The sequence below is a fragment of the Aotus nancymaae genome, unplaced genomic scaffold (genome assembly GCF_030222135.1).
Source record: "Aotus nancymaae isolate 86718 unplaced genomic scaffold, 86718_ANA_hifiasm-v0.15.2.pri h1tg000028l, whole genome shotgun sequence".
Taxonomy (NCBI): domain Eukaryota; kingdom Metazoa; phylum Chordata; class Mammalia; order Primates; family Aotidae; genus Aotus; species Aotus nancymaae.
Genome location: NW_026988441.1, coordinates 35897608 through 35913150, shown reverse-complemented (window position 1 = coordinate 35913150; position 15543 = coordinate 35897608). Strand labels below are relative to the sequence as shown.

General features: G+C 47.4%; 1 protein-coding gene across 1 annotated transcript; it reads right to left on the bottom strand.

Moving 5' to 3' along the window:
• Nucleotides 1–14392: 14392 nt before the first annotated feature.
• NFILZ (NFIL3 like basic leucine zipper) lies at nucleotides 14393–15259 on the bottom strand. Its single transcript, XM_064382147.1, has one exon. The coding sequence runs from the start codon at nucleotides 15257–15259 to the stop codon at nucleotides 14393–14395; it is 867 nt and encodes a 288-aa protein (XP_064238217.1).
• Between the last annotated feature and the right edge of the window lie 284 nt (nucleotides 15260–15543).

Sequence of the window (15543 nt, the reverse complement as noted above, 5' to 3'; positions counted from 1 at the left end):
CCAGTGTTTCTTAAATGTTTCTGGATCACAGACTCGTTTAGGAATTCACCCAAATCTAAAGGCCACCCCTGACCCACTGCCACTGTTCCCTCCACCCCAAATATATTTACCCAAAACATTTTGCAAATGGTTATGTGGTATCATGGTTGCTCCAAAATTTTATCCACAGAACCCATTCCAATTCCGGGTTAATAACCTCTGATCTAGCTTGGTTTTCTTATTTTACACATGGGGAAGCTGAGTCAAAAGAGCATTAAAGCCTTGCTCAGGGTTACGCAGACATTTAATGACAGAACTTGATGTCAGAGTCAGAACTGGGTGTGAGTCCCCTTACCAGCTGAGATGTCGTTGCTGTGTGCCTCAGTTTCCCTATCTGCAAAATTGGGATAATAATAGCATCTACTTGGTAGGGATGCTATGAGGATCACATGACATATATGTGAAGCATTTAGAACTAATGCCTTAATAAACGATAACTATTTTTTTTGAGAGAGAGAGGGTCTCACTCTGTTGCCCAGGCTGGAGTGCAGTGGTGCAATCACAGCTCACTGCAGCCTCAAACTCCCAGGCTCAAGCAATCCTTCCATCTCAGCTTCCTGAGTAGCTGGGATCACAGATGTACACCACCATGCTCAGCTAGTATTTGTTGTTGTTGTTTTACATGTTATGTTTTTTGTAGAGACAGGGTCTTGCTATGTTGGCCAGGCTGATCTTGAACTCCTGGGCTTAACTGATCTTCCTGACTCAGTCTCCCAAAGTGCTAGGATTACAGGTGTGAAGCCGCCACGCCTGGCCTATAGCTTTTATGTTTATCACTGTTTTCTCTCTTTTTTTTTCTTTTCTCATTGCAGGCCCAAGTTGATTCCTTAACTTGTAGCTATAGTCAAAGTTTGAACCAAAGAACTCCTGCCACCTAGTGGTTCTGTGGTGAATAAAGTAACTCACACACAGGTCTTTGCCTGTTCGGTTATTGTTGGTGAATTAGTGCCTGTGTCTCTTTCCAAACAGAGTGTTAACCTTTGCTATGTAACAAGCCACCCTATGGATTACAACCATAGTCACTTGTTAACCCTTGATTCTGTGGGTTGGCAACTTGGGCTGAGTTCAGCCAGGCGGTTCTTCTGTTGGTCTTGCTTGGGCCTACCCATGTGGCAACAGTTACCTGGTGGGTTGGCTGGGGCTGACTATCTTGGATTGCTTCACTCCTGTGTCCACTGACAGGCTGTTTGCTGGGGTGCCTTGGTTCTCCTCCATGTAGCCTCTCCAGTAGTCTTGCTCAAGCTTATTTCCATGGTGGTTGCAGAGTTGCTAGGAAACGCAGAGAGGATAGCCCTAATGTGCAAACACTTCCCCTTGTGTCACGTTTGGTAACGTCTCATTGGCTAAAACAAGCCACATGTATGGTCAAACACAGACTCAGGAAGTAAGGAAACAGAATCTATCTCTTGATTGGGGGAAATCACAAATATTGTAAATATTGGGGCTGTTTTTCCCACTCCCCAATCTACCATACATGTTTGCTGGTGTGTGGCTGGGTGCTGAGTTGTCGGTTTCAACTTAAAGGATTTTGACTCTTAAGATTTTTTTTATTCGAGATAGGGTCTTGCTCTGTCACCCAGGCTAGAGTGCAGGGTGTGATCATAGCTCACTGCAGCCTTAACCTCCTAGGCTCAGGTGATCCTCCCACCTCAGACTCTTGAGTACCTGAACCCACAGGCATGCACCACCACACCTGGCTAATTTTAAAATTTTTTGAAGAAATGGGGTCTTCCTATGATCCCCAGGCTGGTCTCAAACTCTTAGGCTCAAGTGATCTTCCTGCATTGGCCTCCCAAAGTGCTGGGATTACAGGCATGAGTGATCACACCCGGCTAAGGATTTTGACTCTGAAGATGCTTTCGCTTCTCAAAAGAAGAGAATTTATAATTGGAGACCATAACTTCCAGGCTAGCCCACCAGTTTCACGATGGAAAATTACTTCCTCTCTATGGGATGTGATGGTTAATTTTATGTCTCAACTTTACTGAGCCATAAGAAACGCAGTTATCTGGGTTAAACATTATTTCTCAGTGTATCTGGGAGGGTGTTTCTGGGAGAGATTAGCATTTGCAATAGTGGACTGAGAAAAGCAGACGGTGCTCCCCAACGTGGGTGGCCCTCATCCAATCTGTTGAGAGCCAGAATAGAACAAAAAAGGCCGAGAGGAAGGTCGAATTCTCTCTGTGTCTAACTGTTGAGTGGGGACCTTGATCTTCTCCTACCCTTGGTGCTCCTGGCTCTCAGTTTTAGACCTGGCCTGGAATCTGCATCATTGACTTTCAGGCTCTCCAATCTTTGAATGATACCACCAATCTTCCTGAGTCTTCATAATCACATGAGCTCTGTAATTATGTATTCCTTATAATAAATCTCACACTAGATCCCTCACTATCTCCTTTTATCACTGTCTCTATCTTTCCATCTTTCTGGTCACCTATTGATTTTGTTTCTCGAGAGAACTCTAATTCATAGGATATTTCATTTCTTTGTTTATTGTGGGGTTCTCTTTCTCAGCCATTCCCCCAACATCTCCTTTCCCCATTATGGATTGAATTGTTCCACCCCTAAATGCACATATTGAAGCCCCAACCCCCATGTGACTGAATTTGGAGATAGGGCATTGATTGATTGATTGAGATGGAGTCTTGCTCTGTCACCCAGGCAGGAGTGCAGTGGCATGGTCTTGGCTTACTGCAGCCTCTACCTCCTGGGTTCAAGTGACTTTCATATCTCAGCCTCCCAAGTAGCTGGGATTACAGGCACTTGCCACCACGCCCAACTAATTTTTGTATTTTTAGTAGAGATAGGGTTTCAACATATTGGCCAGGCTGGTCTCCAACTCTTGACCTCAAGTGACCCACCTGCCTCAGTCTCCCAAATTGCTGGGATTACAGGCATGAGCCACTGTGCCTAGTGACAGGGTCAACTTGTGCATGTTTCAACTAATTTCCAGCAGAGGTCAGTCAAGTGTCTCATTCTATCAAAGCCAGTCTATGCGATGACTTTGAAGTCTGTTGCTGAGTCTGGATTGCAGTGGAGATCATGGCTCACTGCAGCCTCCGCCTCCTATACTCAAGAGATCCTTCTGCATCAGCCTCCCGAGTAGCTGGGACCACAAGTGCATGCCACCACAGCTGGCTATTAAGTTTTTTTTTTTTTTTTGGTAGAGATGGGGGTCTCACCATGTTGCCCAGGCTGATCTTGAACTCCTGGGCTCAAGTGATCCTTCTGCCTCGGCCTGCTAAAGTGCTGGGATTACAAGCTGGAGCTACCATGTCCAAGATGACTTGTTTTAATTTGCACAAAGGTGCACTATGAGCTAGCCACTGGCCCGTATTTACCTGTATGGTGTCCATGTGTATGGCAAGTAGAATAATGCCCATCTCTCCTCAAAGCTGTAGAAACCTTAATCCCCAACACCTGTGGTTGTATTCCCTTTCATGGCAAAAAGAAATCTGCAGATGTGATTAATGTTACAGATTTTTGAGATGGGGAAATTATTCCGGATTATCTAGGGGGCATCTAATCTAATCATGTGGACCCTTAAGACCAGAGACCCTATGTTGTTCAGGCAGCCAGAGCAGACTGATAGATTTTATAACTAGAGACCATAACCTCCAGGCTAGCCCACCAGTCTCATGAAAAGTGACTTCCGGCCGGGCACCTTGGCTCATGCCTGTAATCCCAGCACTTTGGGAGGCCGAGGCAGGTGGATTATCTGAGGTCAGGAGTTCGAGACCAGCCTGGGCAACATGGTGAAAACCTGTCTCTAATAAAAGTACAAAAATTAGCTAGGTGTGGTTGTGGGCACCTGTAATCCCAGCTACTCAGGAGGCTAAGGCAGGAGAATTGCTTGAACCCAGGAGGTGGAGGTTGCAGTGAACAGCAACACTGCACTCCAGCCTGGGTGACAGAGTGAGATTCTGTCTAAAAAAAAAAAATAATAATGTTTGAAAAGCACTAAAAATATGATAATCTCAGTCTCTGTCTCTCATCTTATCAAAAGTAGCGGCACAGATCTCAAATTTCCCCACAAATCTCAACTCTCCCCACAAAGCTGAGAGATTTACAGGAAGGGTGTTGACTTCCTGTAAACACTCCCAAAAAACCTGCAAGGTAAAAATCGCCCCCATCAAAGTCAAAAGACAAATTTATCATTTAAGAATAATAAATAGGACAGGGGCAGTGGCTCACACCTGTAATCCCAGCAATTTGAGAGGCTGAGGTGGGTGGATCATGAGGTCAGGAGTTCGAGATCAGCCTGGCCAACATGGTGAAACCTTGTCTCTACTAAAAGTACAAAAATTAGCCAGGTGTGGTGGTGGGCGCCTTTAATCCCAGCTACTCAGTAGGCTGAGGCAGGAGAATCACTTGAAACCCAGGAGGCAGAGGTTGCAGTGAGCTGAGATGGAGTCATTGCATTCCAGCCTGGGCAACAGAGCAAGACTCCATCTCAATAATAATAATAATAATAATAATAATTGGTAATGACAAATGGAAAAAATACTTGAAACTCATAACCCAAAGGAATAATGTCTGTCATATATAAAGAGCTCTCAGAAAGAATCAATAGGAAAAATACCACAAGGGTCCATGAAAAAGTTAGCAAAGGATATGAACGTGGAGCTCATCAAGAAAGAGAGACCAACAGTTCTTAGACACAGGAGAAGACGCTCAATTTCAGAAGGGAAATGAACATTACACCTATGCTGTGATATTGTTTTTAACCCATCAGATTGGCGATCAAAAGGTTTGATAACACCCACCGTTGGTGAGGCTCTGGGGAAACTAGTACTGTTTTACCTTGAAAGTGGGGAAGGAAATCGGTACAACCCTATGCAGGACATATAGCAGACCCACACACCTGGCATTTCCAGGAAGTTCTCCTGATACAATCAACGTGTCTGCGAAATGACATCAACGCAGTTATCCATCATCCGTGATGCGGCGCTTTCTGGCTGCAAAACGTTGGAAATGAGACACTCGACCCTCCATACAAACTGGTTAAATAAATTGTATTCCAGCTCAAGAGAAATACTACTACGTGGGTTTTAAAAGAAATGAGCAAGCTGTGTTCCAATGTGGAGTGATCCCCAAGATACAGCGTAGGAAAAAAGAAAGCCCAGAACAGTATGTTATCATTAACGTAAAAAGAGGAATCAAAGGAGATGTGGGTGTTTGCTTTAAAATGTCTAGAATATTCTGAGGTTGGGGGCAATATATATGTATATTTTTTGAGATGGAGTCTTGCTCTGTCGCCAGGCTGGAGTGTAGTGGCTCAATCTTGACTCACTGCAACCTCCACCTCCTGGGTTCAAGCAATTCCCCTGACTCAGCCAAGTTTTTTTTAAAAAGAAAATGTCTACAACAGAGCAGGCACACTGGCTTAGGCCTGTAATCCCAGCATCTTGGGAGGCCAAGGCAGGTGGATCACAAGGTCAAGAGTTTGAGACCAGCCTGGCCAATATGGTGAAACCCTGTCTCTGCCAAAAATACAAAAATTAACCAGGTGTGGTGGTGGGCACCTATAGTCCCAGCTACTTGAGAGGCTGAGGCAGGAGAATCACTTGAACCCAGGAGGTGGAGGTTACAGTGAGCTGAGATTGTGCCACTGCACTGCAGCCTGGGCAACAGAGTGAGACTCCATCTCAAAAAAAAAAAAAAAAAAAAACAGAAAAGAAAAGAAAAACCCTTTTGCCTTATTTTGAGGTGCCTGTTGACTTTATGGTCAACACACTCCTGCAATAGTCTCTCCCCTGCAATCCCTTGCAATAATCCTTTTGAGTAAAGTTTCTCTTTATTAAGCCTGGATTTGTTTTGCTGTTGTTTGTTTTGAAACAGGGTCTTGCTCTATTGCCCAGACCTGAGTGCAGTCTGGCACCATCACAGCTCACTATAGCCTTGAACTCCTGGCCTCAAGCAATCCTCCTGCCTCAGCCTCCTGAGTAGCTGGAACCACAGGCATGTGCCACCATGCTCAGCTAATTTGTTTTCAATTTTGTTAAGACAGATATCACTATGTTGCCCGGGCTTGTCTCAAACTCCTGGCTTCGAACAATACTCCCACCTCAGCCTCCCAAAGCGCTGGAATTACAGGCATGAGCCACCTGCCCAGCCTTCTTTTGTTTTTATTGATACAGGGCCTTGCTCTATCACCCAGGCTGGAGTGCAGTGGTGCGATCTCAGCTTACTGCAGCCTTTAACTCCTGGGCTCCAGTGATCCTCCTGCCTCAGCCTCCCAAGTAGCTGAGACTACAGGTTTGCGCCACTGTCCAGATTTGTTTTTTATTTGACAGCCAAAGGGAGAACTTTGGATTTTTTTTCTAAAAGCAATAGGGAGCCATGGGAGGATTGATAGCAAGGAGCGGCAGCATCTGGGGCAACTGAGCGGTTTCAGGAAAATGAAGAGGTGACAGGGTGTGGCAAAGCTTGGAAGTAGGTAAATTCAAGCTGCATTTTGGAGAGCAGAAGGATTAGGGTTATTGGCAGGTCTCTGGGGGTCTCAAAACCTCCTGCACATTAAATTCTACAACTTTCATGATTTGTCCCAAGAATACCTACAGACAGGTGGCTTGGCATCAGGGCAGGAAGTGAGCTTGGGGTGTGCAGGGTGAGAGGCCCCTGGAGGGTCTCAGGAACCACACAGCAGGCCGGGCGCAGGGCTCACAACTGTCATCCCAGCACTTTGGGCAGCCAAAGTGGGCGGATCACCTGAGGTCAGGAGTTCGAGACCAGCCTGGCTAACAAGGTAAAACCCCGTCTCTACTAAAAATACAAATAGTATCTGGGTGTGGTGGTGTGCACCTGTAATCCCAGCTACTCAGGAGGCTGAGGCAGAAGAATTGCTTGAACCTGGGAGGTGGAGGTTGCAGTGAGCCGAGGTCACACCACTGCACTCCAAACCGGGTGATGGAGTGAGACTCTGTCAAAAAAAAAAAAAAAAAAAAAAGAAAGAGAGAAAGAAAGAAAGAAAACCTAGAACATCTGAGCCCAAATGGGGAAATTGAGGCACGGTGCGGCACAGTGGCCTCCCCAAGGCCATCCAGCATGTCTGCAGCGAGTTGGGAACCCAGGTTTCCTGCCTCCCAGATCTGGCTCACCTCACCACCCTCCCCTGTTTCCGGAGGAAATGGGATTTCAGTTGGGATTTGAACTATTCCTGGTTTGCTGCAGAGGAGAGGGATGAGGACATTCTGTGTAAGGGAACAGCGAGGATAAAGGTGTGGAGGCCAGAGTAAAGCAAAATGCAGGAAGTGAATACTAGTGACAGCCAGCATGTAGCCGGTGCATTGCGACCTGCCAGACTCAGCTCTAACCGCCCCTCCGGGTTCACCTCCTTGACTTCTCCCACGGCCCTTGGCGGGTAGGAACTATGATTATCCCCATTCTGTAGAAGGGGAAACTGAGGCCCAAGGAGGCAAAACAAAGTCGTGAGAAGCAAGGCGGAGCCCTCTCCCCTCTGTCTGAGAGCCCAGGCTGGGACAGGGGTTCTTGGTCTTTCCCCATGATCCCAAACCCAGGCCCCAAGACAGGAAGACAGTGGCCGGGGCAGCCCTGCTGGGGACAAGAGCAGGCAAGGAGGGCCAGGCCAAACCACAGGACAAGACTTCTCAGGATTTACAGTATGGGGGAGAGGGGAGAATGGAGCTGCCCCCAGGTCCTTCACAGCCGGGCGAGGGGACACCAGTGGCCTTAGGGGAGGGGACTAACTCTGCCCCATCCCCTACCTCCCCTGCAAGGCTTCAGCCCCACGACAGGGCATAGGGGGGCATATGGAGAGACTTGAGGGATTCCTGTGTCCCCAGGCTCAAGTACATGTGTGTATACAAGTAGGTATCATGCCCACATCTACACTTCGTGATCTGAGCACACACGTGAACACGCATACATGTGTCTCCCATCCAAAAACGGTCACTTCCCTACCCAGGCAGGTCTAGGCGCTTCACACCCAGTCACTCTGACACACCCACAATGCCAAGGCTGGCAGGGTTCCCTCACCCCCATCTCCAAGTAGGGGCCAAAGAGAGGTTTCTCCTCCTGTATCTTCACTGTACTCTCCCTGCTCCCTGATCTCTCTGTCCCTTTTGATCTTGGGTGCAGGCCTTCCTCTAGGCATGGCAGACTCAATAGCTTTTTTTTTTTTTTAAACAGTCTTGCTCTGTCTCCCAGGCTGAAGTGCAATGGCACGATCTTGGTTCACTGCAATCTCCGCCTCGCGGGTTCAAGCAATTCTCATGTCTCAGCCTCCTGAGTAGCTGGGATTACAGGTACCCACCACCATGCCCAGCAAATATTTGTGTTTTGTTTTTTTGTTTTGAGACAAAGTTTCCCTCTTGTTGCCCAGGCTGGAGTGCAATGGCATGATCTTGGCTCACCGTAACTTCTGCCTCCCGAGGTTCAAGCGATTCTCCTGCCTCAGCCTCCTGAGTAGTTGGGATTACAGGCATGCACCACCAAGCCCGGCTAATTTTTTGTATTTTTAATAAAGACAGGGTTTCTCCATGTTGGCCAGGCTGGTCTCGAACTCCCAACCTCAGGTGATCCACCCCTCTCAGCCTCCCAAAGTGCTGGGATTACAGGCATGAGCCACGGCACCCAGTCTCGAGCATTTTTTAAAAATTGAGGTGACATGTACATATCATAAATTAATCCTTTTAAAGTGTCCAATCCAATGTGGCCTTTAGTGCTTTCGCAGTGGTGTACAGTCAAGGCATGGGTGGTTTAGTGGTAGAATTCTCACCTGCCACAATGGTGTGCAGGGAGCACCTCCAGCCAAAACATTTTCATCATCCTTAAGGACACCCCATCCCCATTAGCAGTCACTCTCCATTTCCCGCTCTTACCCAACCCCTGGCAACCACAATCTGTTATTGTCTCTATGGATCATGTTTCAAATATTTCATACAAATCAAGTCAGACAACATATGTCCTTTTGTATCTGGTTTCCTTCACTTACTAATATTTTCTAGGTCTTGGTTCAAATGTCACCTCCTCAGACGGACCTTGCCTGACCTGCCCAGACCCCAAATACCCCAGTCGTAAGCTTAGAACCCTCAGTAGCATCTGACATAGTTCTGATTGTCTGTTTGTTCACCTGAAGGTTGTCCATCTTTTTCTCAAAGGGTGGGTTCTGAAAGGCAAGGAATAGATTTCATTCTTTCTGGAAGGTTGTGGACGAATAAATAAGTGGATGGGTGGATGGCTGGCTGGCTGCATGAATGCATGGATGGATGGGTGGGTGAGTGAGTGAATGAGTGAACAAATGAGTGAATGAATGAGTGCATGCATGAATGAATTAGTGAGTGGATGAATAAGAGATTAGAGTTCATGAATGAATGAGTGAGGGAGTGAATTAGTGGGTGAGCAAATGAGAGAGTGAATGGATGAGTGGGCAAAGGGATGAGTGGGTGAATGAATAAATTAGTGAGTCAATGAATGATGAGTAAGTGAATGAGTGAGCAAATGAGTACAAGAATAAATGAATGGGTAAGTGAATGAGTGGATGGTTGAGTGAGTGAATGAATGAAGGAGAGACCTATGTGACACCCTGTTCCTTTGTCCCCCTATACCTGATAACGTGGCCCCTGTTTCCTTATCAAACCTCAGATTCAGCAATATTTCTCACACACCTACATGACAGGCTCCATTCCAAATACGAGAGCTTTTTCAGTGAATGCAACAGAAGGATCCCCATCCTCATCCTCCAGATCATAAAACCTGGTGGCACAGGATCTAACTCTTGAGTTAGGTAAGAGTTACAGCTGAAGCTTTTACTAGGCGGCTCATATGATCCTACTCACTTCATTGATTTGTCCAACAAGTATTTATTGAACATCTACAAATAATTGGGGCTCTTATTTAGACTGGGTGTAAAGGGAAGGCCTTTCTGAGGAGGTGGCATTGGAGCTGAGACCTGAAGATGGAAAAAGAGAGTCCTTTAAAGACTCAGGGAAAAATTCCAGGCAGAGGGAACAGAGCGTGCAAAGACCTGAGGCAGGAAAGAACCTTAAGGAACAGAAAGTTAGCCAATGACACCGTGCAGTGATGAGGCGGGAAATGGCCCAGTCACCAACTAAGTGCTATTAGGCAAGGGATGTAGCTGCTCTGAGTCACAGTTTCCTCATCTGTCAATGGAGATCATAATGAAGCCTTTTTCAGAAGGTTAAGCAAAAACTAGGATAAATCACCAGCACAACCACTGTCCCAGACTAGGTAGCCACAAAATGAGTCTACTTGTCATAGGTAACACACCCTCAGGAGTCATGGTATTTGCAGGGCAAGTTGGAGCCTTCACTTCCTTTCTGCACATGGCCTTCCTCTCCAGAGTCACCAGTTTATCTCTAACTTATCTTCAGATCTTCCTGTTTGCCTGAGCTGTTTGCCTACCATGCAATGCCTCCAGGGCTATTCCTGGCCACTTCCTCACTGACTTGCCTCCCACCTCAGCCATTCCTTTGCCCTTCCAGCATCCCCCACCTGCATCTGATTCCCCTTTCTCCTATACTTGTCAAAAATATTTAGTGGAAGTCAACTTTATAAAGAAGAATAGAGAAGCATCCGTGTTTTTCTTCCACGATTCTGCCTCATGGAGCAGCTTTACCTGCCCTGCCCCTCATATCTCAGAGAAGTTCAGAAGCAGGAATGGGATGAGCACCCTGGCTCTGAGAGCAAGGAGCATGTGGCCATTTAGAGGGACATGAGTCACAGCAACACTGTGGTCAGTCACTACCCACACCCACCCCAGACAATGAGCCAGCTCTCCAGCACTTACATGGTGGGTTTCTTTCTTTTCATTCAGCTTCACACACCACAGGATGGAGGTCAGGGAAGAATTACAACAGAAATATACTCAGAAACGTCCCCATCATGCCCATATCACTCAGAAAGGAAACCAAAGTCCTCACCTTGGCCCACGAGGCCCTGCACAACCTGCTTCCACCACTTCCCTGCCCTCACCTCCTCCCTCTCCCCCTCACTCACTCTGCTCCGGCCACATGGGCCTTCTTGGTCTTCCTCAAAACACTAGGCATGATCCCACCTCAGGGCCTTTGCACAGGCTATTCTTTCTGATTAGGAAATGCTCTTCCTCTGTTACGTGCATGACTCCCCACTTCATCTCTCTCAAGTCTGTTCAAATGTCACTTTCTCAGCAAGGCTGAGATCCCCTATTTCAATCCTGATCTCCCTATTTCAATTATTACAAGACAACCACCCCTACCTTTCCCAAGATTTTCTTTTTCCTCCATGACACTTATCATTGGTCCTACTATGTGTTTTTTTGTTTGTTTGTTTTGAGACGGAATCTTGCTCTGAGGCCAGGCTGGAGTGCAATGGTGCGATTTCGGCTCACTGCAACCTCCGCCTCCCAAATTCAAGTGATTCTCCTGCCTCAGCCTCTCGAGTGACTGGGATTACAGGTGCACACCACCATGCCTAGCTAATTTTCGTATTTTTAGTAAAGACAGTATTTCACCATGTTGGCTAGGATGGTCTCGATCTCCTGACCTTGTGATCTGCCCACCTTGGCCTCCCAAGGTGCTGGGGTTACAGGCAGGAGCCACCATGCCTGGCTGTTTTTATTTTTTAATCTATCTCCTTCCTTGGGTTATCAATACCATAGAGGCAGAAATCACATCTATTGTGTTTACTTCTCTTTCCCCAGTACCTGGAACATAAAGATAGGAGACTATCTTTATGAACTGGAGATATGGAAGTTGTCTCAAACATGACAAAAATGTACAAACCACAAAAGAAAAGATTGCCAACTTGGCTGCATACAACAAACCATGCCTTGAATAAAATGAAACAAGATGAGAAACTTATGATCAAGAAAAGTTGCTAAATGAATAAAAAAATGATAAATGAATCAATATACTGTTATAGTTGAGCCACAGGTTTGGTCCTGAGCTCCTTGGTGAACAAAGCAAAAACAGAAACAAGATTAGTTGCATTCTTTTTTTTTTGAGATGGAGCCTTGCTCTGTCGCTGAGGCTGGAGTGCAGTGGCGTGATCTCAGCTCACTTCAGCCTCCGCCTCCCGGGTTCGAGTGCTTTTCATGCCTCAGCCTCCCAAGTAGCTGGGATTACAGGCGCTCACTACCACCCCCGACTAATTTTTATATTTTTAGTAAAGATGGAGTTTTGTTGTGTTGGTCAGGATGGTCTCGAACTCCTGATCCCAAGTGATCCACCAGCCTTGGCCTCCCAAAGTGCTGGGATTACAGGCATGAGACACCTTGTCCACCAGGATTCACATTTTTTATGAAGATAAAACAGTTCAGAGAAGCCCCTATGCCAGGAAATTTATGTGCTGCTTCTTAATACTCACAATATATTTCTGGGGAATGGGCTTATTTATAGGTAAATATTTATATATATGTAAGGGAGGCTCAGTGACATGAGCAAAGCTACCTGCTGGGAGGTCAGGCATGGAGGGAAGAAGGAGGGTTAACCTTGCCCCTCCCCACCCTGGACCAGAACCAAAGGGTGAACAGGTAGAGGAGGGTCTAGCTATGAAGCGTAGGGTCTTAGGGATGCCCAGTAACAGGGGAGCTCTTGGCCTGTTCGGTGATACTGCCCGAACAGTACTGTACTAGTGAGAGGGAGGCACCTTGCATGTCCTCATCCTGCACACATCTGTGGCTATGATAAACTTGGAGTAGCCAAGAACTAGCCCAGTCCCCACATCTGGTGTTGCTGGGGATGCTCCTGAGTCCAAATGATCCAGTTGGCCAAGAGCATCTGGTCCTTGGTAATAGTACCAGTCCAGATGAGCCCTCCATCCCATGAGCTGTCCTCATGATTGGAGATGGAGTATTTTTTATCCAGACTCTAACAAAATCCCTGATGTAATAATAATAATAACAATAATAATAACAATGGGAGAGGGGCTAAGTGAAAAACTGAGGAGGAGGAAGCTTTGATAAGTCCTTGGGCTCCAGGTCCCTGGAAGACCTTCCCTGCAGAATGGCCCCTTTCACCTGGGTGGGGGTGTGTAGGGGCAAGGGGCAGCTAGGGAGAGAGAGGACACTGATGTCCCCGGACACAGATTGCTAGTCTGTTCCAGCAGCTTAAGGCCCTGATCCAAGACGCAGAGGAAGCCAATATGTCTGACCCTCAAACTAGGTGGTAAGCAAGCCCCCAGACACAAAGAAGGGGAATTTAGACACCTTAGACATTAACTCCTCCTTCATTCTGTTCTTCAGTATGTTTCTTCCCAAACCCCCATCCCTACACCAGGATCGTAAACCCAAGGCCAGAAAAGTGTCTTCTCACTTTGTCACTAATATCACAAAAGGAAGGTCCAAAGATCATGAGTGGTGGGTGAGGGGACAAGTGAATTATAAGTAAATTAATGAGTAAGAGAATGAACAAGTTAGCACATAAATGAATGGCTAAATGAATAAATGAATGAAAGGATGAATGGATGGATGAAAAGAAGGATGTGTGGATGGATGGGTGAGGATGGATGGATGGGGTGGGTGGGTGAATGGATGAGGATGAGTGGATGGAAGGATGGATGGATGAGAATGGATGAGGATGGATAGATGGATGGCTAGATAGAAAGAACGGATGGATGAACAGATGAATGGATAGGTGTATGGGTGTACGGATGGAAGAATGGGTAGATGGATAAATAGGTGAGGATGGGTGGATGGGTGGATGAATGAATGAGGATGGATGCATGCATAGATGGATGGGTAGATGAATAGATGGATGGATGAGGATGACAGAAAGAAAGAAGAACCAATGCATGGATGAATGAGAATAGATGCATGGATAAAAGGAGGATGGGGTGGATAGATAGGTGGATGGGTCAATGAATGGATGGACAAATGGGTGGATGGATGGACAGATGAATGGATGAGGATGGATAAACTAATGAATGGATAGATGAAAGACTGAATGGATGGATGTATTGATGGATAGATGGATGGATGAATAGATGGGTGGACGGACGGATGAGGATGGAGGGACTAATGGATGGACAGATGAGGATTAATGAATGAATGGATAGATGGATGAATAAATGAGATGAATGGATGAGTGGATGACTGGATAAATGGATGGGTGTAAGGAAGGATGGATAAATGGAAAGGAGGAAGGAAGATGGAAAAGTGACAATCCAAAGCACAGATTTTACAGCAAGACAAGAGCCATGATGGGCTCCCATCCATTCCTCCCCTAGGAGGTCTGGCATGGAAGCTGTGAAGTGGACTCTCCAAGCCAGGGCACCCCTACTTCCTACCGGCCTTCCCAGGTGCTGATCAAGACCAAGCTACTCATCCCTCAGATCAACCTATGCTCAGCCCTCAACACCCCCTTGCAGCCCTAGCCCTTCCCAGAGGAAGCCCTCAGCGGGGGGCCTGGCCACCCTCCCAACCTTGAGGTACCCTGCTGGAGGCTTGGGATTTGATGCGCAGTTTGTGGGGCAGAGAGGGCTGACCCAGATCCTCAGGACTGTTTCCTGGGACAGGGCAGGTAACCCCAGGAGACAGACCCATGGGATCAGCAGTGGGTGTCAGCAACACATCTGATGGCCCTGAAGCTCGGCATCCAGAGGGCATTGGTGACCACAGCCCCCAGCAGGGTCTGAGCTCTCGTCTGGACCCTACATGCCCATCCGAGAGGTGACAGCTGAAGAGGGAAGGTGGGAGGGCAGTCTGCAAGGCCATGTCAATCCTGTTGAGGGTAGGAGGTGCAGACTCGGGGGAGGACCTAGAGGTGGCCAAGCCAGTCCATCTGGGAGCCAGCAGGCAGCCCCGACATCCTGGAATCACGGCATCTAGGGAACATGGCCTTAAGAGGCAGCTGTGGGAGCCAGACAATGATGACAGTGCTTCAGCCCCAGGGTGGCAGTCCCCAGTCCAAGGGGCTTCCCATAGCAGGGCCTGCAGGGGCAAGGCCCGGGGCCCACCAGTCAGGGGCAGGAGGCCAAAGCGAAGCTTAAGGGCCCTCAGCTCATCCCTGAGCAGGGCGTTCTCCTCCATCAGTGCAGCCAGCCTGCCCTCAATGGCTGCATCGGTGAGACGTCGCTTTTCCCTGGATCTCTTGGCTGCCTCATTGTTCTTCCTCCGCTTCTCCCAGTAAACTGTGTCCTTCTTCTCTTCTGGCATGAACTCCCGCTGGCGACGTATGGTGGGGCCCCTGCCCCGAGTCCCCCACAAGGTCCTGCTATGACTCTGAGACACATCTGGCAAGCCCAAGAAACCCACATCCATGGCTACTTGGAGAACCTGGGAAAGAGGAAAGAGATCTTGGAATGAAGGCAGGAGGTGGACCTGGATGACTCCTTTTTCTAATTTATCCTGTGTCTCTACCATCACCCATGGAGAGGACAGGTGGAGTCGGCACTGAGCTAGAGACTGAGATTTGATCTTCATTGGTTTGATGCCCAGTGAAGATTGGGTGAGGCCACAAAACAAGAAACCTCTAGAAAGGCTTAAGAGAAGACAACAGTCATCATGAAAAGATGTTTAACCCTGTAACCTCAGAAGAACACAGG